At 41.8% G+C, this 26,822-nt stretch overlaps 1 protein-coding gene across 1 annotated transcript; it reads left to right on the top strand.

Moving 5' to 3' along the window:
- The first annotated feature begins 4 nt into the window (after positions 1-4).
- IVNS1ABP (influenza virus NS1A binding protein) lies at positions 5-25,453 on the top strand. Its single transcript, XM_077332661.1, has 15 exons — positions 5-466; positions 6,836-7,072; positions 8,093-8,219; positions 9,152-9,321; positions 9,416-9,491; positions 10,572-10,745; positions 11,358-11,483; positions 12,860-12,967; positions 16,366-16,492; positions 16,741-16,965; positions 17,082-17,203; positions 18,794-18,920; positions 19,013-19,144; positions 19,603-19,776; positions 24,069-25,453. Exons 3-15 carry the CDS (start codon positions 8,109-8,111, stop codon positions 24,320-24,322), a joined length of 1,926 nt encoding a protein of 641 aa, XP_077188776.1. The 5' UTR covers positions 5-466; positions 6,836-7,072; positions 8,093-8,108; the 3' UTR covers positions 24,323-25,453.
- Positions 25,454-26,822: the final 1,369 nt, after the last annotated feature.

Genomic DNA, 26,822 nt, shown 5'->3' with positions numbered 1-26,822 from the left:
TACCGGTCTCGCCAACCGCCGCAGTCGGAGGCTCTGCAGAAGGCGGGTCGCCTGCAGCCGCGTGCGCTCCTTACCTTTCTTTCTGCCTCGCTCGCCTCCCTCCCTGTCTCGCCTGCCGGCCTCTATTGGGGCCCCTTCGCGCCTTTCTCCCCGCGGGCGCGCGCACGCCGGAGGCCCGTCTCGCCGGAGCGACCTGAGCCGCTGGGGAAGCCGCCATCTCTTGTTGCAGCCGTCGCCGCCCACCGTCCCTTTTATATATATTATAACATATATATATATATTTGTCCTTTATCCCCTTTCCTCTTCCCCCTTCCCTTTCTCCTTGGCCTCCCTTCCTGCGTTGGTGACCAGCCCCGCTTCGAGTACCACGGCGCTCCCCACGCCCTTGAAGAGGCAGCCTCTCTCCCCCCTCAACAGCCTGGAGGCTCCCAATATGAGCGGCATCGTCTGCGTTGAGAGACACCAGGTAGGAAGAAGAAGGCGGGAAGAAGCCCCCGGATCCCCGAGCTCCGCGATGCCTCTGCTTCAGGGGGAGCGCGTGTTCTCTAATGGGAAAGGCTGGCAGCTCGGCGGATTGGGTTTCCTGGCGGGATAAATATCGCCCGAGAGAGGTTGGGGGGTTGTGTGGGGAGGGGGGACGAGATATAAGGGGGGCAAAACTGCAACGATGCCTAGGAGGGGCGGGAGTGTTTAGGACGCTTGGCCAGGAGGTGAAATTTCAGCCGTCGCGTCTGTTTGCAGGCACGAAATGTGCTCGCTGAATGCTGTTCCTCAAGGAGGTCCTAATAATGCTATAATAATTTTTAAGATTATTTTTAAAATTATTGTCGTGCCCTTTTGTGTTGCTCGGAGTGGGTAACACCATTAAACCTCATACGAAATTAAAAGTTAAAAACATTTCCGTTTGTTAAATGCTCCTAAATAAAATGCTGATAAGGAGCTTGTGAAACTGTGGCTCAGAAACATCTTTCGGAGGGGAGGGGTGTGTGCGTATGTGCGCATGAGGCTGTGGTTTAGTGGTAAAACATTTGCTTCCCTTGCAAAAGATTCCAGGTTCAGCCTTTCCAGTTAAAGGGATCCAGTAGTAGGTGACATGAAACACCCTGATACTGACCTTGAAATTCAGTGAGGAAGCTCTGGTGTAGGAGAAGGAGGATTTGTTTCCTTCTTTCCTAAATGATTTTGACAGCCTTGCTGTGTAACATAGCACCCTTGTACTAGTCAAGTACGTCAGAGTCATGCTCTTTCTTCTGAGCTCAGGTGTGCAGTGCTTTCTTGGCAATAAAAATGTGTCTATGTGGCAGCAATCCTGGCAAGTCCAGTATGCCCTAATTTTTTGCGTGGGTGGGTGTTGCCCTGTTCCATGTTTGTTACTTTTGTATTTAATCTTTGAAAGACACAAAAGTGGGTGCAAATATTCTGAGTGTCATAAATTCTTGCACTAGATATAGTTCTTTTTGTTGATCTCGGCTGAGAAGCAAGGGATTTGCATTCCCTGTGGAGTTAGGCTGTGCAAGACTCCTGGTGGAGCCTTTGGGATTTTGAACTCTGCTTCTCTACTGTTTTAGAAACAGATGTTTATGTTCCATTTGTAATTGACTACTGTGACAACAAAATTATAGGCAGATGAATTTTTCTGTGCATGAATGGAATGTTAGTTTCCTTCACCCTTAAAGTAGCTAGGGTTGGCTGAAAGCTGTCATCCTAAAACTGAACCAGGGATCCTCACTGACTGAAAGCTGAAAGGATGAGAGTATAGTTTCTATGGCCTTTATTGTAGCCTGTTCTGAAAAGGTTGACTTTGCAAAGCTTTGAAGAAGCTCTGTCTCTCTTTGTCTGAGGGTGAAGAAGTAGACTTTTCTGATGGGGAAAAAAAGAATTGGCAAATACATGTGATGTCAGAGTTGCTGGGAAGCAGGGGCAAATAATTACAGACATGCGTTTTAAGTAGATTTTCCTATTCCCTTTGCCACTGAGGTTCTTTGTTCCCTCACCACATTTCCATGTTCTATTGCCAAGTGTGTGGAATTGAACAGCGTCTGCTCCAATATGTTTGCTGTTGCTGGAGACAGAGTTGGGTGGAAGACAAGCTACGTTAGCCAACCAAGAGGTGATTATAAAGCAAGAATATATGTGTAGGTAGGAGAGAGGTGCAGTACCCTAGAGAGCCTGGCCTTCCACGTATTTTGTTTTTTGTTTTGTCTCAAGACAGGAAATCTCTCTGTGTGTATATATATATATATATATATATATATATTGAAATAAAATACTGAGTAAACAAATATCTGTCACCTTGCTTTGCATCCCTAAGCGTACAGTGGTAATACTGTATCGGAGTAAGATGTTTTCCTGTTCTTTTCTTTGATAGTCCGTAGTACCGTTCACATTTTTATACCTCTAAAACATTTTGATCACTGGAAAGAAAAAGTAGCTGGCTCCTAATGGAGCTATATAAGCAGAAACAGCAACAAACTTCCTGTGAACAAATTCTGGTTAAGTGACGTGTTACATGCTTATACGGCACTGAGGTAATGGCAATATTATTATTTTCTCTTTTTTTGGAAAGTTGTTGAAGGTGGTGATTAGGGGTGTTTAAGAAAACGTACTTTTTGGTTTGGGCCTGGAAATAAAATCAGCATTAAAAGAAAACCCAGAACCAATACTGGTATGATATTTGGATCTGGGCTTTTTCAGGTCGAGTAGACTTGAAAAGGAAAATACCTATTTTTTAAAAAAGTCAGCCCAACCCATTCAGGGTCAAAAGTGTTCTGTAAGCAAACAAAATAAAATCTTAAGGTGATTTTTTTTCTTTGAAATTTTATTTTCAAGGGTAAAGTTGAGAAGGTATGGAATATGGTAAAGATGGATTTTCTTGAAAGAGAGAAATGGTGATAGGTGGTCTACTTGAGCTAGTGAGAAAGAGAGGGGCCCTGGTGGAGGTTCCTTCATCAGTAATTATTTGTAGTCTTTTGGGTTTCCTGGGGGAGACTTAATTTGGAAATATTGGGGAACCCCGAGAAATAAATTACAGGGAAATCAAGAAGTTGTGTAAACTTGATAAGCAGGACTGGTTATCTTGGATTTCAAGTGAAAGGCATTTGTGTAGCACTGTATTATTGTGGGCTGTGGAAACTGGACTAAGATAACAATTTTTAGTTAAGTACTTAATTAGTTTTTAAAATGTCACAAACTGGCAGTAGAGAGCGTCACCCCCCCTCCGTAGTTGAGGATGCGGAGAGCAAATGAGTAGATTACGCCATTGCTGTTGCCATTACTGTAAATTATCGGTTTTTATTGTCATTTTATGGTTTTAGGGGACGGGGTTATGTAAGCCGCCTCGAGCCTTCGGGGGGAGGCGGGGTATAAATATAAATATAATAATAATAATAAAATAATAAAATAGTTGCGCTATATTATGGAGTATGAGGGTGTTAAAAGTAAAAGCAACAAGTCTTTAATTGATAATCTGTCTTCAGAACCAAACACACCGCACCATCTCCCCACTGAAAAAAACACCTTAATAGTATTGATGCAAATACATCTGTTAAATACAAAGGCAATCACACACTCAGTCCCACTATGGATGGAGATTACTAGTAACAGGTTTGAGAATAAAAAGTTAGGTTATTTTGCAACATATAAAAAGGTGCAAGCTTGAGTGCTGGATGAAGCAAGATTGTAGATGTTAAGATATTAATAGTATACAAAGGTCACTCTAAGAGGCCTCAAGGTACAATGTTTGTATCATCAGCAATGATAAAGCATCCCTAATGGCTGCTTTGAGGTCATTACACCAACCACAGCTTTGGTGTACAAGTGCTGTTTGTTCTTGGCAAAGTGACCTTTCTGGCTGCATTTGGATTCCAAGAAACTGGCTTTTAAATCATTGTGTGATCCAAATCCTGGTTCATTGCAAAGTCTGAATGCAGAAGGTCCAACAAATTAGGCTTGTAGCTGGTTTGTTAACAATTTATACTTTGCATTTATTGTACTATTTGAATTTACAAACCATCATGTTTTGAGTCACACTGCTCCCTGCAGCTGCCTCAGCACAAAAACTACAGAATCACAAACTAAAGTAATCACAGATTATGTTCTGACATAACAAAAATTGAGCCCAGTAGCACCTTTAAGACCAACAAAAATGCATTCAAGGCATGAGCTTTCGTGTGCAGGCACACTTCCTCAGACCAAATGGAACGAGAATCATGAGAGTACAGATATATAAAAGATATATATCCCCTGTGCAAGCACTGAGTCATGTCTGACCCTTGGGATGACGCCCTCCAGTGTTTTCATGGCAGACTAAATACGGGGTGGTTTGCCAGTGCCTACCCCAGTCATTACCGTTTTACCACCCAGCAAGCTGGGTACTCATTTACCGACCTTGGAAGGATGGAAGGCTGAGTCAACCTTGAGCCAGCTGCTGAGATCGAACTCCCAACCTCATGGACATCACTTCAGACAGCATTTCTGCTGCTTACCACTCTGCGCCACAAGAGGCTCCTGTAGATATATAGAAAAGGATAAATTAGTGGCAAATTATATAACATATTACTAACATCACATTACAATCACATTGTCCCAAATAAATGTCAGCTTGGCAATTTTAAAGATGTAATTAAAAGCTACAGTATTGTCTGTGCAAGTCAAATCGCAACCTTTTGTCTTATCTTTCATGCTGGAACAGATATTGTAATCACCAGTCTGATGTGTAACTGACAGGTAATGAAAGTAATGTTGTGGAGAAACCTGGTAAAATGGCCCCATTGATATCCTTGTAAAAGAATTAAATTCTATTGGAGTGGTTAAGTGGAGGACATCCATTGCATATTATTCTTTCTTAAACTTAAATAATGGAAGTGCATGTTTTTAAATCTAACCACATTTCATTGGGGTTTGTTTTTTGCTCAAAGATTGACTTGAGAGGAATGGGAAGGCGACTGTAAGCCACTTTGAGCCTCCTTCGGGTAGGGAAAAGCGGCATATAGGAACCAACTCTTCTTCTTCTTCATTCAACTTTAGAATCCTGATTTATATACAGAGACTCCCGCCCCCCAATTTGTTAAAGCATTGGAATTTGGATATTACAATAAATTATAGTTGGGTGAAGAGTTCCATAACTGGAAAGTCTTTAATCTCTGCTCTGTTCACAAATGAAAGAGGAAGAGTGTGAACATTAAGGTGTCTGATTATAGCCTTGACCATACCAGGTTTCTTGAAAAGTGCTGTTCCTTTCAAGGGTTGTAACTTGATCACACATTTGTATCCTATAGTAAAAATGATTTGGCCCAAAATATTGGAAATTATCACAGCCCCATAGGGAATGTCTTTTAAAATGTAGGAAATAAATAGCATCAAGTTAGCCAGCCCAGCTCTGTGAAGACAAGCTTTCAAATGTAATTGGAATTTTCTTCAGAGGGTAACCCTGTTGGTCTGCAGTAGAACACTTGGATTTGAGTAGCATCCTGGAGACCAACAACTTTTTGTGGGTGTAAGCTTTCCAGGGTAAAAGCTTCCTCCATCAGATGTGACAAAGAGACCTTTGACTCTTGAAAGCTTATACTCCAAAAATCTTGTTGGTCTTTAAGTCACTATTCAACTAAAATCTAACGCGATTGGAATTAATTTGCCTTGTTTTGCAGTCTGCTTCTGAAATACTGAAAAAGTTAGCCAGTATTTGTGTTGATAAGTGTTAGTGGGTTAAGAGCTTTGAAATATTTCTTCTCTCAAAGCAGACTCAGTCCAACAAGTACTACAGTGCAAACTTTGTTTAAATTGAGTGCTGTCAAAGTTTGCTTGGTTACCTTTGGTGGAATTTCAGTTATCGTTTATATTACAACTGTCCATGCAGTCCTGTGGAGAATGACCTCAGTCAAAAAGCACTGAATTTAACTGACTAGGAATGCATTGCCAATGCTTGAGAGCCAGTTTGGTGTAGTGGTTAGGAGTGCGGACTTCTAATCTGGCATGCCAGGTTCGATTCTGCACTCCCCCACACGTAACCAGCTGGGTGACCTTGAGCTCGCCACGGCACTGATAAAGCTGTTCTGACCGAGCAGGAATATCAGGGCTCTCTCAGCCTCACCCACCCCACAGGGTGTCTGTTGTGGGGAGAGGAATGGGAAGGCGACTGTAAGCCGCTTTGAGCCTCCTTCGGGTAGGGAAAAGCGGCATATAAGAACCAACTCTTGTAACATGGATAGGATTACTGCGTTTATGGCAGTACTAAGGCGGCATCTATCCTGGTGATATTGTGCTCTGATTGCACTGTTTTGGGTATATGTTATCAATAGATTACCTTGTCCACATCATAAAATGCAGTTGTGAATTACTGCTATAGCACAAGTATGTTTCATTTAAATTGTTCTTGAATTTGCATATGAGCATTAAGCCTATACATTCAGAATGAAAGCACTGCAATCTATCTCAAAGCTGCATTTGGGAGTCAGAACTAGGATTGTGAGTTTTGGCCACCAAAGTGGCCGTTTATGCCTGAAGCAGCCAACACCGGGTGGGGGGTGCTGGCGCACCAGTCAGCACACGCAGGCGCAGAGTTCTGCATGTGGGTGCCTGGTTGCATGCCACCACTGGAAATTGAATTAAGTGTAGACAACAAGGATTTATTCGGACTGGGACTGGGTAAAGCCCTGTGCAGACTACACCTATGTTATGGTTGAAAATCCCCCTCCCCCTCTTATTGTTAGACAATGAGGCTTACATTCCTTTCATTGGTTTGTTTTGCTATTATGCACTGTTGGAATGGTGTAAAGTTTTAAAGTTATAGAAAGGCAAAGCTTCTAATTTCCTTCACTTAATTTGTGTTCTGTCACAGGTTATGATGCTTGACTATCACAGAAGAAGTTCATGTCTATAGCTTTTAAGGATTTTATTACATCGTTTTGAAGCCTGATAGTTTTGGAGTCGTCCATTTAGAAGACAAATATCTCTGCATTTTTCCAAGCTCTTGTTCACAAAGAAGGAACATAAATTGACGTTCTCTATTAACACAGCAGCATTATTGGAATATTTACAGTCTTCAGGTTACAAAATTACTGCATATATTTAGTTGGTAAGTTTTTATTTATGTCAATATTAGTTCTTGAGACTTGGTGGTCTTTAAATTAGTCAACACTTGAATAATTAAGAGGGTAGGCTTTTGCTCAGGTTTTTATAAATTCTGCTGTATAATTGTCTGGTTTGTTTGATTATAAAATAATAATTTGATTGAGCAGATTTAAATAATAGCCAACTCGTAGCAAAAGTATGTTCATTTTTATGCGAGCTGTTGTATTTAAAAATGTGACTAGTTCATTTGTAAAATACTCCACAAAGAATCCAGAATATATAAATAAATTAGAGAGCACTTGCCCCCCCCCCCACACACACAAACATTCCATCCTTTGAGGACATTTGTTCTAAAGGGGTAATTGCCTGTTTCTTAAGTTGAAGAGGAGGAAGCATCATCAGGGTACTAACTAATAATGCTACACTGCAGAAAGAACACATTGCTAAGACTTGAGTATTTAAATTTGCAGCGCCATAAGCTGCAAGGCTAGAAGAAAGAAGGTCTCATGCTCAGCTTCCACAGCGTGACCCTGTATTTAAATCGCAGTTGGCAGTAAGGCTAGTATTACTATGGCTAGTGGATTACTGAAGGCTAGAAGAGAAAGTGCTGTGCATGCAGTTGTCATAGGGCTGTGTTATGACAGCCACATGTAGGATTCTAATTGAAGAGCACTAGGAATTTGCTGTTAGCTTGGATGCAGTGTTTGTTTTCCTAAAGAAGTGGCTGATCATAAGCCAAATATAAATGAAGCATAATCTGTCGTAGTGAAGTTCACATGCAAAAGTAGAACATCTATGTGCGTATTACATATTTTCTTTCATCTCAGGCTACATGAGGGGGGATATGGGAGGCTTACCCAAAATGTGAAGGAGGCAATTCCTCCGCTGACAGTGTGCTCAAACCTGGATGGATTGTACCTGACTAAGCATAAAATATAAGCAACAATTTATACATTTCATAGAATTAAATCAAAGTGGGGTTGCATTTGATAGTATTAAATATTATAATTTCCCCCCTTTTCAGCTACAGAAACAGCAAGATGATTCCTAATGGCTATTTGATGTTTGAAGATGAAAACTTCATTGAGTCATCCGTTGCCAAGCTAAATGCTTTGCGCAAAAGTGGCCAGTTCTGTGATGTTAAACTCCAGGTAATGAGTGGGTGTTTGTGTTTTGAGGCTTTCAGTACACTGGAACAGTCTACTGTGGGACTACAGAATATGCACTTGTTCCAGAAATTATCCTTTAATGCAGGGGTAGTCAGCCTGTGGTCTTCCAGATGTCCATGGACTACAGTTCCCATGAGCCCCTGCCAGCATTTGCTTTAATGTACAAAGTGATTATATTACGTACACAATCTCCAGCTGAATGTAGCATAAAGTCCTAATAGTCTGATGCATTTCCATATTTAGCTGTTTAAAAATATTTCTGTGCTGCTTTATAATATTGTTCTTGAGATATTGGGCAGTAAAATGATATCAGAGCAACAACCAAATCCCAATTTAAAAAGTTACAATTAGCAGAGAGTGGGAACCAAGGGAAAAAAAGTATTCATGTCCAAGGTCTGGGAAAACATTTATCTAATTCCCAACTATTTGGGACTTTAAAGGCAGCATTGTGAGTTGTGCAGCCTCACTTAAAATTTGATTTGGATATAAGCCTAAAATGACCAAACATGCTTTTCCAGACAAGTGTATGACTGATGAACCATTCAAAATTGGCTAGAGGTAGTGTTGCAAACCTGTTTTATTTGGAGTGCAGCCCCATCCAGTGCTGGCTGATGCCTCAGTTCCACATGTGCATTCTGAGATTCCCCAAACCGTTAGATAGAATCCTTAATATTAATCTTGGTTTCTTAATCACATGATCCAATCAAATCTATACACTCTTTGATTGTAGCTGATTTTACTGATAGAGCTGTAAGCATATTTTAGCTGTCTTGTTCAAACAAGTGAAATTTAAAAGTGCTTAATTTTCACTGGCATAAATTAAAGGAAACCAGTTTATTTTATCAGTCAGTAAATAACTTTATTATTTCATAATGCACTGACTTGCTTTTTAAATATGTTTTACTTTTATAAAGGTGTGTGGACATGAGATGCTGGCTCACAGAGCAGTACTCGCTTGCTGCAGTCCTTATCTGTTTGAAATCTTCAATAATGACAGCGACTCTCATGGAGTTTCCCATGTGAAGTTTGACGATCTTAATCCAGAAGCTGTAGAAGTTGTGTTAAATTATGCCTATACTGCTCAGTAAGTGATAATTTTATGTATATAATATATATCTGATTTGATATCCTAATCTCTGCTCAGAAAATTCTAAACATAATTATGTTACCTTTAACAGATTGAAAGCTGACAGAGAACTGGTGAAAGATGTATACTCTGCAGCAAAGAAGCTGAAAATGGAGAGAGTTAAGCAGGTATAATTTCAAAGTCCTAAAAAGGCGGCTATCCTTGTATATGACTTGAGAAAAAGTTGTCTTCTTAAATGAGCATCTAAGTGTTGATTACATGCTGGAAGAAGATCTGAATAGGCATGTCAATGATATATCTATCAGATTTGGGTGTGTGCTTTCTGTAGATAATCTGTGATGATTAGAAAATGTTCCTTATACAAGTGCACCTTAAGGCAATTTCAACAGATTAATCGAGAATACTGTATGGACTTCATAATGCTTTGGACAAGTTCTTACAATGGCATTTAGGTCTGTGTAAACACTTCTGCATGAACTCACATGAATAAATATGGGATTTGAGCTGTCAATCAGAAAAATACATTTGCTGTAATTGCAACAGAAAGTATTGCATTGTGTGAACTGGTCTCTAGAAACAAAAATTGAGGAATAGAACTTTTAAAAAATAGATGCGTTCAACTAAAGATTAAATATACTTGAGTGAAAGATTTGTAGATTTCCAAAACTGTTTTTCTGACATGAATTTGGAACTATATTGTTTCCCAACTTAACTGTGCCATCAATAACCAAGAGTATGTAGAGGGGAGGTCTCTCACTACCACATGCAGACCTTACTGGGAACTCAATGTTCTTACTGCCCCAGCCGATCTCTATTATGGCTGAATATACCAAAATAAAAGCAAAACAACAACAATAATAATCAGCTTTATTCAGGCTCAGCTATTCTGGTAGCCAATCAGAGTCTGTATTTGGCTTAAGTAATACCGGAAAAAAATATTGGTCCAGTATTCAGATTTTTTTTTTTTGCTTTTTTATGACAAATGCACACTGTAGCTTTTAATTTAAGAACATTAATAAAATGGTGTCTTGCTGATTATTTTAGAGATTCATGATTGTAGAAGAGCCTCATCAACATACAAGGGTTTTTTTAAATTGGGGAAATGTGATAATGTGTAAAATGTAGATTGTCTTGAATGCAGCAGCAGATGCACATTTTATAGCCCATTAATATAAATAGAAAGCATGCTCTTAGTGTAGGGAGCATCCACTTAAAATCAAGACATAATTTTAATGCCCTTTTTAAAGGTTTGTGGGGATTATTTGCTCTCCAAAATGAGTGTTGAAAGCTGCATCTCGTATCGAAACTTTGCAAGCAACATGGGTGATTCACGATTACTGAACAAAATTGATGGTTACATTCAGGAGCATTTGTTGCCTATCTCTGAACAAGAAGAATTTCTGAAACTGCCACGTTTAAAGGTCAGCATTATCCCCTCCCTCTTCGTGACATAAATGCAATTTAAACACATTAATAATTCCTGGAAACTTTCAATACAACATTAAATATTGTTTAAAAAGTCATAAAACCAGGGTTTGTATATTTTGAATAGATGCCTGAAGTTAAAACTTTGTTCTTTTTAAATGTGCCTATGGACTAGTAATTTGTTCTATTTATCATAGTTACTGATCTTTGTCCTTTATCTAGAACTAGCATGTCATTATGATGAGGGAACCTCCCCTGTGGGTATTGTAAGTACCCCAGTATAAGCTTACACAGTGTAAGCAGTGAAGGGTGTATCTTGTCCTGATTGCGGCATTTTATTATTCAAATTGCTCCAAGCCACCCAACCTGGCGAAGGTAAACGGGTGTAATCAAGAATACTTTTGAGAACTAATCTGCCTTCCCATACTGGGGGGGGGGGGCAGTTGCTGTGATTGGAGGAGTTCTAGCCTCCTGTTCGCATTGCTCCTGTCTGTTTAGCCCCATCCTGGGTACTAGTTCTTGGTTAGAATGTGAGAGGATATCATGTATCTTATCTTATATATAAAAAGATTTTGCCTTATCTTGATTTATTTTGTTTTTAATTCCAGCTGGAGGTCATGCTTGAAGACAATGTTAACCTGCCCAGCAATGGCAAACTGTACACAAAGGTAATCAACTGGGTGCAGCGCAGCATTTGGGAGAATGGAGACAGTCTAGAAGATCTTATGGAAGAGGTTAGTCTAAAGAAAATGTGATTTAGTTAGTCCATCACTAAGGTTTTTTTTCTCTGAAATTAAGGTTGATCCCTTTTCTTTTTTCTTTTTTAAAAATGAAGAATTTAAATTTTACTATAGGTGTCCCTAACCTGAGAAACTAGGGGGGTTCCAGGTGAGCTACTACCTGAATTGTTAAGTCTGCTCTTCTGATCTCCCTTTTTGTTATTCACTGTATATATAGCATACAATTTTGAAAGAAATGGGGCGGTGGTTCTAAGGCTATATGTTCTTAATGCATTCCTTTACAGGATTTTGCTTAAAGAGCAAAGTAGGTAAAAGGTTCTAATGGCTGTTCCTCCCCATTGATTTATCTCCCCATAGGTTTATTAACAAAACTAGGATACCCAAGGCTGAAGAACATAGAAGAAACTTCAAGTGTAATGACACGTAAAGAAGCAGCAGTCCTGCCCCAGTTCTCCTAAGAAAATCCGCTGTGGGCAGAGAACGATGATGATGTTTAATGGTGTTTACTTCTTTACAGGATATCTTTACTTTTGAAAAAGTGTTGTGTATAAAATGGCCTTACTGATAAGTCCAAGTTCTGCAGCTTGTTGGTATTAAATTGAAATACCAGCATTTAAATAATTGCAATGGTGGTCTACAATTCAAGCTCTTAAGATAAATTTAACTGATACCTTTCCCACTATGACAAATTAGATACATCTCACTCTCATTTAACACTTCTATTACACTTTTTTATTTCACACTCATAGCCAAGGTTCTCAAGGCAGTAACTTCTGTACTTACACTGATGTGTAAGTAACACTTCTGTTTGCTATCTCACATATTCTCCCGTTCTTGTATACTGTTCTTAGAATCACAGGGGAGTGGTCAAACTTCCAATTGCAGTAATGATACATTTCATATATCATTTAACAGATTTTTATGAAGGGCTTATAGGACCCCCCTCATAAATCTACTTTTGTTTTATTTACATAATATAATTGGACAAAGGAAAATGTTGTATTGTGCAAATAAGAAATTTGTTTTTAGGCAATAACAAAAATCTTGTTTTGAGTTTGTTACCCTGTATAGTTTATTCTGCTTGATAATTTACATTGTACTTGTCTCATACCTTTATGTTACTGTATTGGGAAAACTGAAAGCATGGAACCTGAAGATTTCTTTTGAGGTGAGAAGGCAAGGATCCATCATCTGATATTTGGAAGACCTATCATCATGAAAACAACTTTCCTTTTTAATGTTGCCATTCTGCTAGATTGTGAGAAGACTACCTGAACGATGTCAGAAACCTTGTGGAGTCTGTGTACTATGTGCCAGTAGTTAAGTAGCTATGGAGACAGTAGCCACATGGGTGTTCTGTTGTTTTGCAGGTTCAAACGCTGTACTACTCAGCTGATCACAAGCTGCTTGATGGAAATCTACTAGATGGACAGGCTGAGGTGTATGGCAGTGATGATGACCACATTCAGTTTGTGCAGGTACAAATTGCACACAGTCTGAGGTAACCTCAGGTAAAATTGGAGAGAGGAGCAAGGCACAACTAAAAAGTTGTGTACTATAGGAATAGGGAAGAGACAGTGAAGTGTTAGGGAAATAGCTGATATAGATGGCTTATGTGGCCTCTTAGTTTGAGCTATAGCTTAATAAAACTAATTGGTGTTGAATATGTGGCTTGAGCTAGCAGAAGGCTAGTGATTGGAGAACAATATTTTGCATAGTGAATAACATACCAAACCAATAGGCTACAAAAATAATCTAAGAAAATGGAGGGGGATAAGGAGTAATGTAGAAGCTTTTGCATTTAGTGCTTCAAGATATAATGCAGCCTGTGGAAATAGTTTACTCAGTATATGTGACTAGGAGGGCATCTTAACATAACTCTAGAGGTCTCCTGGAAAACTAGTGTAAGGCACAAGCTGAATGTGAGCAGAGCAAATTTCTCATTTTGAGAGTAGTTCTATATCTTGGATGAGTTACTGTTCCTGTAGGAAGCAGTAGAAGGAACTGAATGCTGTAGTGCTATGCACTGGTAACTTCATGAAAGATGTTCACTTTAAGGATGTAGTCATTCCCACTGTTGCTGCTGTGTTGGGCTTCAAAAGTAACATACCGTTTTCAGTAACAATTATAGAAGAACTGAGAAAAATGGGAAACTTGAAAATGTAGTAGTTTGCATGATGTTCATACTCAAGTTTCAATGTGTATTGGTGTTGACTCAGGAACATATAAGATATGGAGAGAAAGGGTTTTATAGTTGTTGTAGGGACCAGGTATGTGCACCTCAAAAAATTAAAGTATTTAGGGGATCTGGATATCAGGGAGCTGAAAAATATCAGTATTCCTGGTTATCCAGTTCCAAATACTACTTTAGTATTTGGATTTGGGGTTCCCACTTCCAGCATTCTGATAATTACTTGGCTCCCTTATTCCACATGGGGATTTTTTTTTTTGGGGGGGGGTGAAGTGGAAGGGCTGTTTTAAAGCTAATGGCACCAAAGTTCAGAGGAGCTAGTAGTGTCTGTCCCTCTGAAATACCCTCAAGTTTTGCTTACAAAGGGGCCAGTTCCATAGACCCCAAACAAGGTGCCCAAACCATCCTCCATTCCTTCCCATTAAGGGGAAATCTACATGCTTTCCCCAAGGCAAAAGCCAATAGAAAAACACATTTTAGCATACTGCATCAACAACTGGTGAAATGCCTCCCATGCAAGGAGGACCAGCAAGTCCAAAAGAGCTCAAAGCCACTGATATTTTGTCCTCACAACAACCCTGTAAGTTCTGGTTAGGCCAATATTCTCTTCTATCCATTCCTGTGCCTTAAGAGTTAAAACCGTCTTGCTTATTCACAGGAGTCAAGCGGATGGTTGGAGGAGGGGTAGGAGAACAATCTGTTCTGGTAAGGCCTTGGAGGAGAAGCTAGTCTCATGGCTTAAGTGCCACTCAGCGCTTAACACCCGCTCCTAGTGGCTGTCCCGCCCCTGAGTGCCTCCTCTTCCAACCAGCAGCCAGCCAATCGCCTTCCATCCCGTGAGCCCTGACCACCCCCTCCTCCTTCCACTTCCCTTTGAGGCTTGCAGGCTGCCAATCCAGTGTCAGTCCATAGAATTCAGCAGAACCGAGAGCCAGTGTGGCGGCACAAGCCTGACAGAACCAATGTGAAATGAGAGATCCCAGCAGAACAAATTTAAGACCCATAGGACACAGGAACACACTAACATTGGTTCTTTGAATGTGTGCATTTGCCTGTGACAACTGCCTCCTTCACTCCTTCCTGTTGCCTGGGAAATCTACAAAGAAGGGGGGGGGGGAAACAAGCTGCCTTGGAGAGTTGTAAAGTCTAAACCTCCAGCTCCAATATGTAGTTGGATCAGGTTTACCATTGATGTGTGTTTGGATCCAGATATACCCAAAAATGGCCAATTAGGTTTTTTCCAGATATATGTTTGGATTGGATATGTCCAAGTACACATCCCTAGCAGCAAGTAAAACTTAACTGCTATTTAGTGGTGTGAGCCTTTTTTGACTTGAAAAGCTGAAGTGTTTACTGGGATCTCTTACTTGGAAGTCAGTCAACTGAATACCCCATATACATAGCAGTTAACTAAGATGTAGATATTTTGAAGATAAGCAATTGCCATCCTTAGATATGCTACAAATGGTCTATAACAGTGGTCCCCAACTACGGGGCCGTGGCTTACTCTCCCCGCCCCCCTCCCCCGCAGTGAGAAGCTTCCCAGGCTTCAAGTAAATCGGCCGCCAAAGAGGCCGATTAGCTTGCGGCCCGGCAAGCTTCTTTTTGCAGGGGGGGAGAGGGAAGTGCGGCCGCCAGCGCAAACACGCATGTGTGGCAGGTACGCGCATGTGCAGCACTTTCATGCATGCGTGTTTGTGGCCGCGCATGGCGCAAACACGCATGCACACACCTGCCATGCACGAGCGAAAGTGCCGCGCATGCGCAGCAGCAGGATCGCCCTCCCCCGCCACCGGTCCGTAGCTTAATATAGGTTGCAGACCACTGGTCTATAAGGTTGAAATAGACTTAAAGTTTAGTGTTTTTTAAAAGAAACCAACATTTGCAGTATGTTTCTTATTTTGCAGACTAAATAATGCACAATATATTTTGCTAGATAGATTTGTTTCTTGAATATGGACAGTACTTAGCTTTACTTTTTAGTAAATGCTGTCTATTGTGAAGTTTTAGGAACAGCTTAGCAAGGGATTTTGGCCGATACAGGATTGCATTCATTTATGCAAGCATTTAAACAAAAGATACACATCACCTCTTTGAATAAAGGTGTTGAAATCATGAATTCTGATCTTCAGGTACGTGCAGGCACAGTTGTGCACGCTTGACCCCATTGTAGTGAGGACGGTTCACTGTTCACAGCTATACTTCAAAGTAGTGTGAGGGTTTGCCTCTTTCACCAGTAGCAAGTATAAGGAGTCTTCAAAGTCAGTCATTAGTTTAAGAAGCTAGGGAGTAATGAGAGGTAAAGAAATTAAGTGGAATACTGAGGAAATTATTTTGTGTATAAGTAGTGCTCTAGAGCAGGGGTAGTCAAGCTGTGGTCCTCCAGATGTCCATGGGCTATAATTCCTATGAGCCCCTGCCAGCGTTCTCCTCGCGTTTGCTGGCAGGGGCTCATGGGAATTGTAGTCCATGAACATCTGGAGGACCGCAGGTTGACTATCCCTGCTCTAGAGCATCATGCTGCTAAAAGGTTTATTCACCATGTTACATGGATGTGCCATAACTGGGGCTGAACAGAAATGGATATCTTTTTTCCCTTAATTCTGTGGCTTATTCCTGACACGTAAAGGCAGATCAAGGTGTGCTCCCTGGCTAGGTTTCTGTAGCTGCCTTTTGATTTTGCAGAAAAAACCACCACGTGAGAATGATCTCAAGCAGATAAGTAGCAGTTCTTCTGGAAGTCTTTCTCCAAATGCTGCTGTGCAGAGTCCTAAACACGAGTGGAAAATTGTTGCCTCAGAGAAGACTTCAAGTAAGCAGAATTTTGGTTGAATGCTGTTTTCCCTAGACCCATCATTGACACCTGTATTAAACATATGGAAGTAGAGGGAGAGAACAGCTTATCTTTAGTTTGTTAAATGTACTTCATTTGTAAAATCTTTGCCCTGACTTGTTGGAAACAAATTTGGCTGTTACTGTCTAGTGGGAGAGGTACAATTTTAGTAGAAAGAAGCATGTTTGAAGCTTGACCTTGAATACTGTCTCATTCGTGTTCTCCAGATAACACCTACCTGTGTCTTGCTGTTCTGGATGGTGTGTTTTGTGTGATTTTCCTTCATGGGCGTAACAGTCCTCAGAGTTCTCCAACCAGCACACCACGATTGCTAAAAAGCTTGAGTTTTGAGATTCAACCAGGTGACCTTGTAGAGAAGTCCATGTCTCCTATGCAGTATGCTCGGTCTGGTTTGGGGACAGCTGACCTGAACAGAAAGCTCATAGCTGCAGGTAAGTGGTGGCTCCACATTTCTGGTGATAAAACATTATTTGGGCCTTTGAGAAATTAGGTTAGCAGAATCTGCTCCGTATTGAACTACATCTTGCACATGTCATTTTACTATTAGGAGGTTACAACAGAGAAGAATGCCTGCGCACGGTGGAATGCTATGATCCCCAGAAGGATTGCTGGACTTTCATTGCACCCATGAGGACACCAAGAGCTCGGTTCCAGATGGCTGTTCTAATGGTATGTGTTAGAGTGAAGAGACACTCTCTTGCCCAGTAGCATCCTGCCTCTTATGTGTTAGTAGTGAAAATCCAGGTATAAAGCCAACTTTTCTCTACAGCCCCAATGTGACATCCCGTGTTCTAGGAAATTGACCAAGATCAGTAGCTATTAGAGCTTGAGGTTGGCAAATGGTTCCCACCGTGAAACAGCTGCCCTTGGGACTAGAGCAATGATGGGGAACCTTTTAGAGACAGAGTTGCCAGACTGCAGCACAAAACCCTCTTAAGTAATTATCGCGAAGTGCCAACACGGCAATTTAACCTGAATCCTGCCCTTTGTTGTTGAGCAATTTATTTTTAGGTTTTGTTCTCTCTGCCCACCCGCCACTTTTTTCCATACCTTTCCCTTCCTTCTTCATCTTCACTCCATTCAGGGGAATCAGCAAGGCCAGGCATGTGGTGGTGTGTGGTTTTTCTGGCGGGGTATGCCCTAGCTCTGCTCTCCCTGGACTCCATTCGGTGCAGCCTTCCCGCTCCTGACTATGCTTGCAGACTCCAGCCTAGCTCAGCGACCCAAGCCAGCCAATCACTCCCCAGGACAAGGAACACGTGGGAAGAGGTCCTCCCCATCCTCTGGGTGCTGGGAAGCCAGACCTCGTGCAGGCTGATTCAGCAAACTCTGTGCAGGGGTGATGGTTCATGTGCCCACAGAGAGGGCCTCTGACACACATGCCATACGTTTGCCACCACTGGACTAGAGGATATGTAAACTTATAAGCCTCCCTGAGTTGTGAGTCTTCTTGCAAGGATGGAAGTAAAGTTTCTTGTCTGGAGCCTCTATACTTCAGTATAGGGGCTGCTGCTAGAAATAGAACAAACTGTAGGGAAGAGAGAGTAAAGTTACCACAGCAGCTGCCCAAAAAAGGGAACTGACCATAGGAAGTGAGGGGCTACTCTCCTTTCTCCTTCGCTCCAGATATACAAGGGTCAGATATGGTTCAGCAGTGATGGTTCAACAACCATGTGTGCACAGAGCTACTTCAGTATATTAAAAAGAAAAAGTTTTTGAGTATTAATAGCTATGTGTTATAGTATGTACTTGTGGCAGCACACAGGGTATGCAGCAGTTGTGTGGCTTTTTTGAAGAAGAGGAGCTGCTTTTTACTACCTGAAGGAGGGAGTCTCAAAGCAGCTTACCTATCCTTCCTGTTCCCACCACAGACACCCTGTGAGGTAGGTGAGGCTGAGAGAGCCCTTTGAATTGTTGCTCAGTCACCTAGATAGCTGCATGTGGAGGAGTGGGGAATCAAACCCAAATGCTCTTAACCACTACATCAAGCTGGCTTTTACACCAAGCTGGCTCTCTTTGGTTGCTGGTAACCGTAAATGTGACTCTCAGTGACTAATGGAGTGAGTCCTATTGTCTGGAGACTTCTAGATCAGACATTCAGGTCCATAGTAGCTCTATGCTTATAATAACTTAACTTTCAGAGGTTTTCACAGCACTGATTGTTAACTGATAAAGTTGATCAGATTTCATGCATACTTATTTCATCTGCAAAATTCAGTGTTTAGCTCTTATAGTACTTGCATTTCCCCCCCAACTTAGGGGCATCTGTATGTTGTTGGTGGGTCAAATGGCCAATCAGATGACTTGAGCTGTGGAGAAATGTATGATCCAGAGATAGATGACTGGACTCCCATTCCTGAACTGAGAACCAACCGTTGCAATGCAGGTAGAGTTTACAAATCCCTGTGAAGCTTATTGTCTCTTAAGTATTCAAACAATGAATGTGGATTGCTTATTGCTTTCCCTATGCCTAAACAGGAGTATGTGCTCTGAATGGAAAGCTGTATATTGTTGGTGGTTCAGATCCTTACGGTCAGAAGGGATTGAAAAACTGTGATGTCTTCGATCCTGTAACAAAATCATGGACAAGCTGTGCTTCACTTAACATTCGTAAGTCCATAAGATGGTGATGGCCTGAATGGTTTAAGAACTATGTAGTAATTAGAGAATAGTGTCTCAATGGGTTCAACTTCTTTTGTTGCCCAGAAAATTAGTTACCTTGAATATATTATTCTTAATTTGCTGACTCTTACCATTCTGAACTTCTGTCAGAAGGCCAAGAGCCAGGCAAGTTGCTGGGAGTTATTGCGAATATATCTTTGCCTCAGTTAGGCAAATAGTGGTTTCCTGGGGCTGTTCCAGGGAAACAGTATGGGGAGAGAGGTTTACACACATTTACCTCAACACATATTTGTGGCTGTGATGGTTATCTTCTCCCAACATGCCTTATTATTGTATTTTTAAAGCACTTTTTGTGGAATTGATTTGGGACTAACACAGCTGTTTTAAAAAAGCTATGGGGCATTGTTTAGGCTTTTAATTTTAAGATTCTATGTTTGATTTAACAGGTAGACATCAGTCTGCTGTCTGTGAACTTGGTGGATATTTGTACATCATTGGGGGAGCAGAATCTTGGAACTGCCTCAATAGTGTGGAGCGCTACAATCCAGAAAACAATACCTGGACTATAGTAGCATCTATGAATGTGGCTAGGCGTGGAGCTGGAGTTGCTGTACTTGATGGTAAGCCAGGGGAAGATATGATTTTATTGTGGTGTCTGTAGCTATCTTCAGATCAGTCACAATTTGAGAATTCCTGTCCTTGTCCTTTGATAGCATAATGGTGCTTGAATGGGCTGTGTCTGATCATGTGTTACAAGGGGTAGTGCAGGTGCCCCTTATGTTACTGATACAGTCCTTTGGTTATAAGGTGCATTCAATGGTTATTGCAATTTACAATTTAAATGCTGCTATATATATATATATATATACATTAAGAGCCTCTTGTGGCGCAGAGTGGTAAGGCAGCAGACATGCAGTCTGAAGCTCTGATCGTGAGGCTGGGAGTTCAATCCCAGCAGAGGGCTTGAGGTTGACTCAGCCTTCCATCCTTCCGAGGTCGGTAAAATGAGTACCCAGCTTGCTGGGAGGTAAACGGTAATGACTGGGGAAGGCACTGGCAAACCACCCCGTATTAAGTCTGCCATGAAAATGCTAGAGGGCGTCACCCCAAGGGTCAGACATGACCCAGTGCTTGCACAGGAGGATACCTTTATCTTTATATATATTTTTTTCAGAAATGTTGAAACCTCAGGAAACTTTATGATCAAACTTAATCTAATTGTACTGATTTAACAATCTTGACTTCCATCATTAGTAGCTTAGCAAAGTACAGGTTTATATCTGGCATATTTATGGAATGTAAAAGTATAAAATATATTTTCTGTAACAAAAATTGAAATTATGTCCCATATGTTAGAAATAGTAACGAACTGCTGGACAAGTATAGCATTAATTTTTGCCATTTGAGAGGTGAGAGCTTCATACTGGGCAGGACTATTTTAAAAGAGAAAATATTTCATAGAGAGATTTTTCCCCCAGTGTTCCCACAGTTTTCCATGAGAAACATTTTTAAAAGTATTTGGGAAAGACCTCCTTCACCCCCAATATTTTCATTTTTTCCCTGGGCTTTCAAATCTCTGGCCACTTTTCAACTCCTGTTTTGTGACAGAATGTTGACTAAACAGGAGGTTTTTTCCTTCCTACAAACTAGGATTCTACCAACTATTCCTTGTTAGAATCTTCCCTGTGCATGGAAACAGGCTGCACTTCGCCTAGGCACTTGCATTCAGATGTAATGGTGAATTTGAGCTTGATTTATGGCTTCTGAATCCAGAAAGCCTTCAGTTGTGCAATGTGTATGAGGGGAGGTAAGGAAGAAAGCATGTGAGCTCAGTAAGACACCCAAGTTCCTTCCAGCCTCTGATAAACTGGTTTGTGACATCTGAATTCAACTGTTAAATATTCTCTCTGTTCATTGAAACAGAAATCCACTAAAGTTGAATTTATAGAATGCAATTGAGCCTTTTAATACAAATCTATAGGCTATCAGAGTAATGGGATTTGCATGTTACTTCTGTTTAGCCTGGTCTATGTATGTATGAGAATAGGTAGAAGATCACATTTTGGAATGCTCCCTCGTATTAAAGGTAAAGGTAAAGGTATCCCCTGTGCAAGCACCGAGTCATGTCTGACCCTTGGGGTGACGCCCTATAGCGTTTTCATGGCAGACTCAATACGGGGTGGTTTGCCAGTGCCTTCCCCAGTCATGACCGTTTACCCCCCAGCAAGCTGGGTACTCATTTTACCGACCTCGGAAGGATGGAAGGCTGAGTCAACCTTGAGCCGGCTGCTGGGATTGAACTCCCAGCCTTATGGGCAAAGCTTTCAGATGGCTGCCTTACCACTCTGCGCCACAAGAGGCTCCCCCGTATTAAGTCCCCACAATTAGAAAACCAGCACACAGAAAGAGGTGTAAAACACTTCTCCCCATTACAGCTTTTTAATTGCGTGGAATTCTTAATACAAACGGATATTTTAAATCTGGAAGCCTACTACCATGTGTGAATCAGGTTGTAGATTTATTTTTTCTTTGTATTGTCTCTCCATCCCCAGCTTGGTTGTAACTGGGTCGAAAATGAGTGATTGAAGTGCTCAGTCTTCTGACAGTGAGTCACTTCTCTAGTGAGACACAGGAAGGAAGCTTGATAGGGAGAAATGGAGGCTGATGTCTCTGAAAACTTGCAGGCTTTTTCCACTGATTGCAGTTGAAGTTGTGCTGGGAAAGGTGGTGTGTAGGAGTGAGCCTAGGTATGAAGGAGGATCCAGGAGTCTTAGTAGACCACACATCTTTAAACAGCCCATGGCGCCACGGGCGCCACGGACTATATAATTCGTTAAGCCCCCTAGAGGTGGGGTTGGACCCTTCCTCACGACAGACAATCGGAGGGACCAATCGGCAGGCGCAAAGCGCCTGCCAATTGGTCCCTCCGATTCCCAGCCTGAGCAACTGCGAGCCGCGCTGCGCGCGGCTCGCAGTTGCTCCCGGACTGACGCCCGAGGGAACCCCCAGCAGTCGCGCGAAGTGCGGCTGCTGGGGGTTCCCTCCCTGCCGGTCTGACGCCTTCTCCCCTTTCAAAACCCCTTTTTATAAAGGGGCTTTGAAACTAGTTGAACATGAATCAGCAGTGTGCCTTGGTGGCTAAAAAGGCAAATGGGATTTTGGGCTGTATCAAAAGGAGTATAGTGTCCAGATCATGTGGGGTGGTGGTACCACTTTACTCTGCCCTGGTTAAACCTTACTTAGAGTACTTAGACTTTTGGGCAGCACAAATGAAGAAGGATGTAGACAAACTAGATCATGTCAAGAGGAGGGCAACAAAATGTGAGGTGTTTGGAGAACAAGTTGTATGAGAAAAGGTTGAGTTTGCAGCCAGTGCCATGCTCCAGGGGAGGCGCGGGCACCGGTGTCTAACTCGGCGCACACATGCAGGCGCCGGCTCCCTTTCCCCAACCCTCGTGGCGCAGTGCTGGCTGGGTCAGCCTGCAATGGCCGATTTGGATGCCTCTGCCTGCGCACAACCCTTATATGACCATTTTCAAGTACTTGAAAGAATGCCAAATAGAGTCATTTTCTGTGCCCCCCCAGAGGGTTGAAATTAATTCAAAAGACTTTTCAGCTAAATATCTGCAAGAAGTTCCTGACACACCAATTCCTCAGTGGAACGGGCTTCCTCAGGAGGTGGTGGGTTCTCCTTCTTTGGGAATTTTCAAGCAGAGGCTAGGTAGCCTGAATTTGTGAATTTAAACAGATTGTGGGTATGTGGGCAGAAGGGATTGTGTCAGTTCCTATCTCTCGTGGCCTTTATGATTCTGAGCATGAAATTATTATTATTATTATTATTATTATTATTATTATTATTATTATTATTATTATTATTATTATTATTAGATTTATAGCCCGCCACTCCCTTGCGGCTCGTGGCGGGTAACAATATCACAAATCCCCATTAAAACCCCATAAAACAATAATAACATTGCCAATATTGCCCGCATGGCAAGAATGGCAGCTCAACTCCCCCCCCCCTCCCTCCCTCCCACTACTAGCAGGTGGAGAGGAGGTCCTGATGATGTTTTGCTTCGGGTCCAGAACCCGAGTCCCCGGGGGAGGCATAGATCTATTATCAGCCCCGGCCTCAACCATAAACCTGGCGGAAGAGCTCCGTCTTGCAGGCCCTGCGGAATGTTGAAAGATCCCGCAGGGCCCGCAGCTCTCCCGGGAGCTCATTCCAACAGGTCGGGGCCAGGACCGAAAAGGCCCTGGCCCTGGTCGAGGCCAGGCGTGCTTCCTTGGGCCGGGAACGACCAACAGGTTTTCACCCGCAGAGCGCAAGGCCCTGCGAGGGGCATAGGGCGATAGGCGGTCCCTCAGGTATGTGGGTCCCAACGCGCGTAAAGCATTGAAGGTTAGAACCAGAACCTTGAACCGAATCCGGGCAGCAATTGGCAACCAGTGCAGCTGCCTCAGCACTGGCTGGATGTGGGCCCTCCAAGATGTGCCAGTGAGGACCCTAGCAGCTGCGTTTTGCACTAGCTGAAGTTTCCGGATCAAGGACAAGGGAAGGCCCGCATAGAGCGAGTTACAGAAATCTATTCTGGAGGTGACCGTTGCATGGATCACTGTGGCTAAGTGTTTGGGGGACAGGTAGGGCGCTAATAGTCGGGCCTGGCGAAGGTGGAAAAACACCTGGCCCGCTACCTGCATTTGGAGACATCTGAAAGAAGTAGAAAATTTTTAGGAATATTGCACTTCTGTGAAATACCATCAAGTTAAAAGTTCTGTAATGAAGTCTCTGAAATGGGAAATGTAAATGAATCTTCCACCATGCTGTATCCTAGGAAACTTGAGTACATAACCGCAGACACAGGCCGTAAAAGGCCAATTTGCTAAACATTCACTCCCTTTTACTTCCTAGGAAAACTCTTTGTTGGTGGTGGCTTTGACGGTTCACGTGCTGTCAGCTGTGTGGAGATGTATGATCCCGCTAAGAACGAGTGGAAGATGATGGGCAGTATGACCGTTCCAAGAAGCAATGCAGGTTTTGCAACTGTGGCCAACACTATTTATGCAGTGGGAGGATTTGACGGCAATGAGTTCCTGAACACTGTTGAAGTCTACAATCCAGAATCAAATGAATGGAGCCCATACACAAAGATTTACAAATTCTAACTAACTCCTTAAAACTAACAGGCTTAGTGATGTAATTGTTTTAGTAGAGGTACACATGTGAATAGGGGTGGGGAGGGTTTAAAACGTTGCCGTCAGCAACACAAAGCTTTTGCATATTGCATACTATTAACATGCTGTACATACTTTTGTTTAGAATACATGAAGGGTGTTTTGTGTATTAGACTTTGTTAGACTCTGGAAGTTGGTAATCCCGAGAATTAAAAGTGGTGGCATATTGTTGCAGGAGCTTCCCCAATGTTTGTTTTGCCAATTTGCACACGTAAATACTTCTACATTAGACCTTGTTTCTGGTGCAGGAAAGGTAGTAGTCTTTAATGTGACCAATTGCTTCTTAGGCCTTGTTTGGGTTTTTATCTTCAGTAACTGGAACAATCTAACAAGCCTTATTTAAATAGATAAATGGCTTTATTAAAAAGCTGTCACACCTGCCAATTTGACTGCCTTTTATAACTTTTTATATGTGTAGATTCAGACTATGATATCCAGAATTGAAATGAGATTGAAGAAAAATAGATTAAAGCAAAGAGACAATCTCAACGTTTATAGACAGGAGTGAGACTTAATTTTCCACTGTGTGAGAGCTTCTGAGTTTTCTTTGTTGTAATGTTGTATGAATAGTATACAATGTTGATTTTCAACAGATTGAGTAGAATTTTTGAACATAGCTGTAATGCAAGTGAAGAAAAATCTGGTTCTGAAATCCAGTACCTATAGAGTGGTTTTCTGTATGGTTGTTTTTGTTACAACTACTAAAAATAACACTTAAAGCTGCAAACTGTGTGGTGTGTTAGCAAAGGTACCTATCTGAAATCTTGTTGGATAAGTTTGTATCTTTCTACCGCAAGTTGAAAATGTGTTAATACAATTATGCTTTCACTTGTTTAAAAATGGCTGTTTGTATTTTCCCCCTTTTTTTATCCTAATGAGTTAGGATAACTGTTCTGTAATCCTGCACATCTTTCTGGGTGCCAAGTTAGCAATTGTGTTTTGCATTATCTTAGACACACTCTAAGGTGTAAAGAAATACTTTACCACAGGCTTTGCTACACCATTTGCATTTCTTTCCTGAATCAGGTACTACATGATATTAAAGAATTTTCTGGAATACTACATAGCCACAATTGTTTTTATATTTGGTATAGAATTTGTTGTCTTCCATAGGAAGTTTGTCGTGCTGCCCTGCACATCTCTAGGAATTTGTGCTTTCTTTTCTCTATTCACTTATGTACCCATACAGTTACAGATGAAGTGGCAGGCTGGAGAATGTAAAAGCTGTTCCCTGTTCTGTAAACTACATGGTATATGATAAATCCCTATCCCTGTTACATTTGTTGTTGGTAGAATGACGAGAAATGGAAGTAAAACTTTCTTCTACATACATTATTGTCACTTGCACATTGTTAAGTAATGTCCCCAGTCTTTTATTTGCAACTTAGTTTTCTTTCTGTACACAGAAGCACATGGTATACAAAATGATCCCCCCAACATACTGAATTTGAAACTTGAATGTTAAGTCTGTTTGAAGGAGGAAGGAGCCCTTTCCCTCCTTTGAATTTTCTCAGAAAAGACTTCCAGGCAAGCAATTTTCGGGGAGATAAAGCCTCTCATGATACTTTAGAGCAGTGGTCCCCAACCTCCAGTCCGGGGACCGGTCCGTGAATCAGTCGGTACCGGGCCGCAGCTCCTCCTCGTCCTCCTTCTCGGGGGCTGCTCTGCCACCGGCTCACCTTTGGTGCTCTCCAGTAGCCGCCATGGCTGGGGCTCCCCCTCAGCATTGCACTGCGCAGCTGCTGCTTGCTGTGCCTTGCTACCCCAACCTCCACCGGGCCTCAGTAAAATTGTCAAGTGCTGACCGGTCCCCGGTGATAAAAATGTTGGGGACCACTGCTCTAGAGAAGTAGAAACAGCACAAGGTGTTTCTCCTAACTCATAACATTTACTTCCTTATGACTAAAAGCCTCTGTGAATATGCAAAGTGGGAATTGCTTATATTGACCATGTACCTGTATAAATATAGCAGAGGCTCTCCTGCTTCCCCCACTAGTGAGAATTCATAAGTTTGGCAAAGGAACTTTTGCCAATATGAGCAAAGAGCAATTTGCCTCCTCTGGATACACTGGCTCCCTCCACCTAGCCCATCTTGGTATCAAACCTTGAACAGTTTTTTGCCCTATGTTTCAGAGAACTCGGCTTCAAAAATTCAGAGCTGTGCCCACAGTGTAACTGCTCAATGAAATTGGAGAATACTACCTTGTACGTTTCAAAGAGACCAGGAGCCATCTCCGTTTAACCTTTTAGAGGTCTTGTGCAGTCCTATAAGCATTAATCTTCAAGCTGCAGTTACAGGTTCATTTGCACTGCCTGATTCTAAAATGGTGAAACTTATTGTATCACTACCACATTTCACAATTTCTAAACTTAGTTATCTACTGCGTTGGATTCAGTGCGCTGTAGCCCACTAATGCTTCAGATCTTTACA

This window comes from Paroedura picta, chromosome 4, assembly GCF_049243985.1.
Source record: "Paroedura picta isolate Pp20150507F chromosome 4, Ppicta_v3.0, whole genome shotgun sequence".
Lineage (NCBI taxonomy): Eukaryota > Metazoa > Chordata > Lepidosauria > Squamata > Gekkonidae > Paroedura > Paroedura picta.
This window is presented reverse-complemented; position numbering and strand designations above follow the sequence as displayed.

Bases quoted from the DNA above. Each gene is read 5' to 3' on its own strand.
- IVNS1ABP (XM_077332661.1), top strand. From the start codon at position 8,109: ATGATTCCTAATGGCTATTTGATGTTTGAAGATGAAAACTTCATTGAG. The intron at 9,492-10,571 runs GTATAATTTCAA...CCCTTTTTAAAG, and splicing joins AAATGGAGAGAGTTAAGCAG to GTTTGTGGGGATTATTTGCT. The intron at 16,966-17,081 runs GTAAGTGGTGGC...TTTTACTATTAG, and splicing joins CAGAAAGCTCATAGCTGCAG to GAGGTTACAACAGAGAAGAA.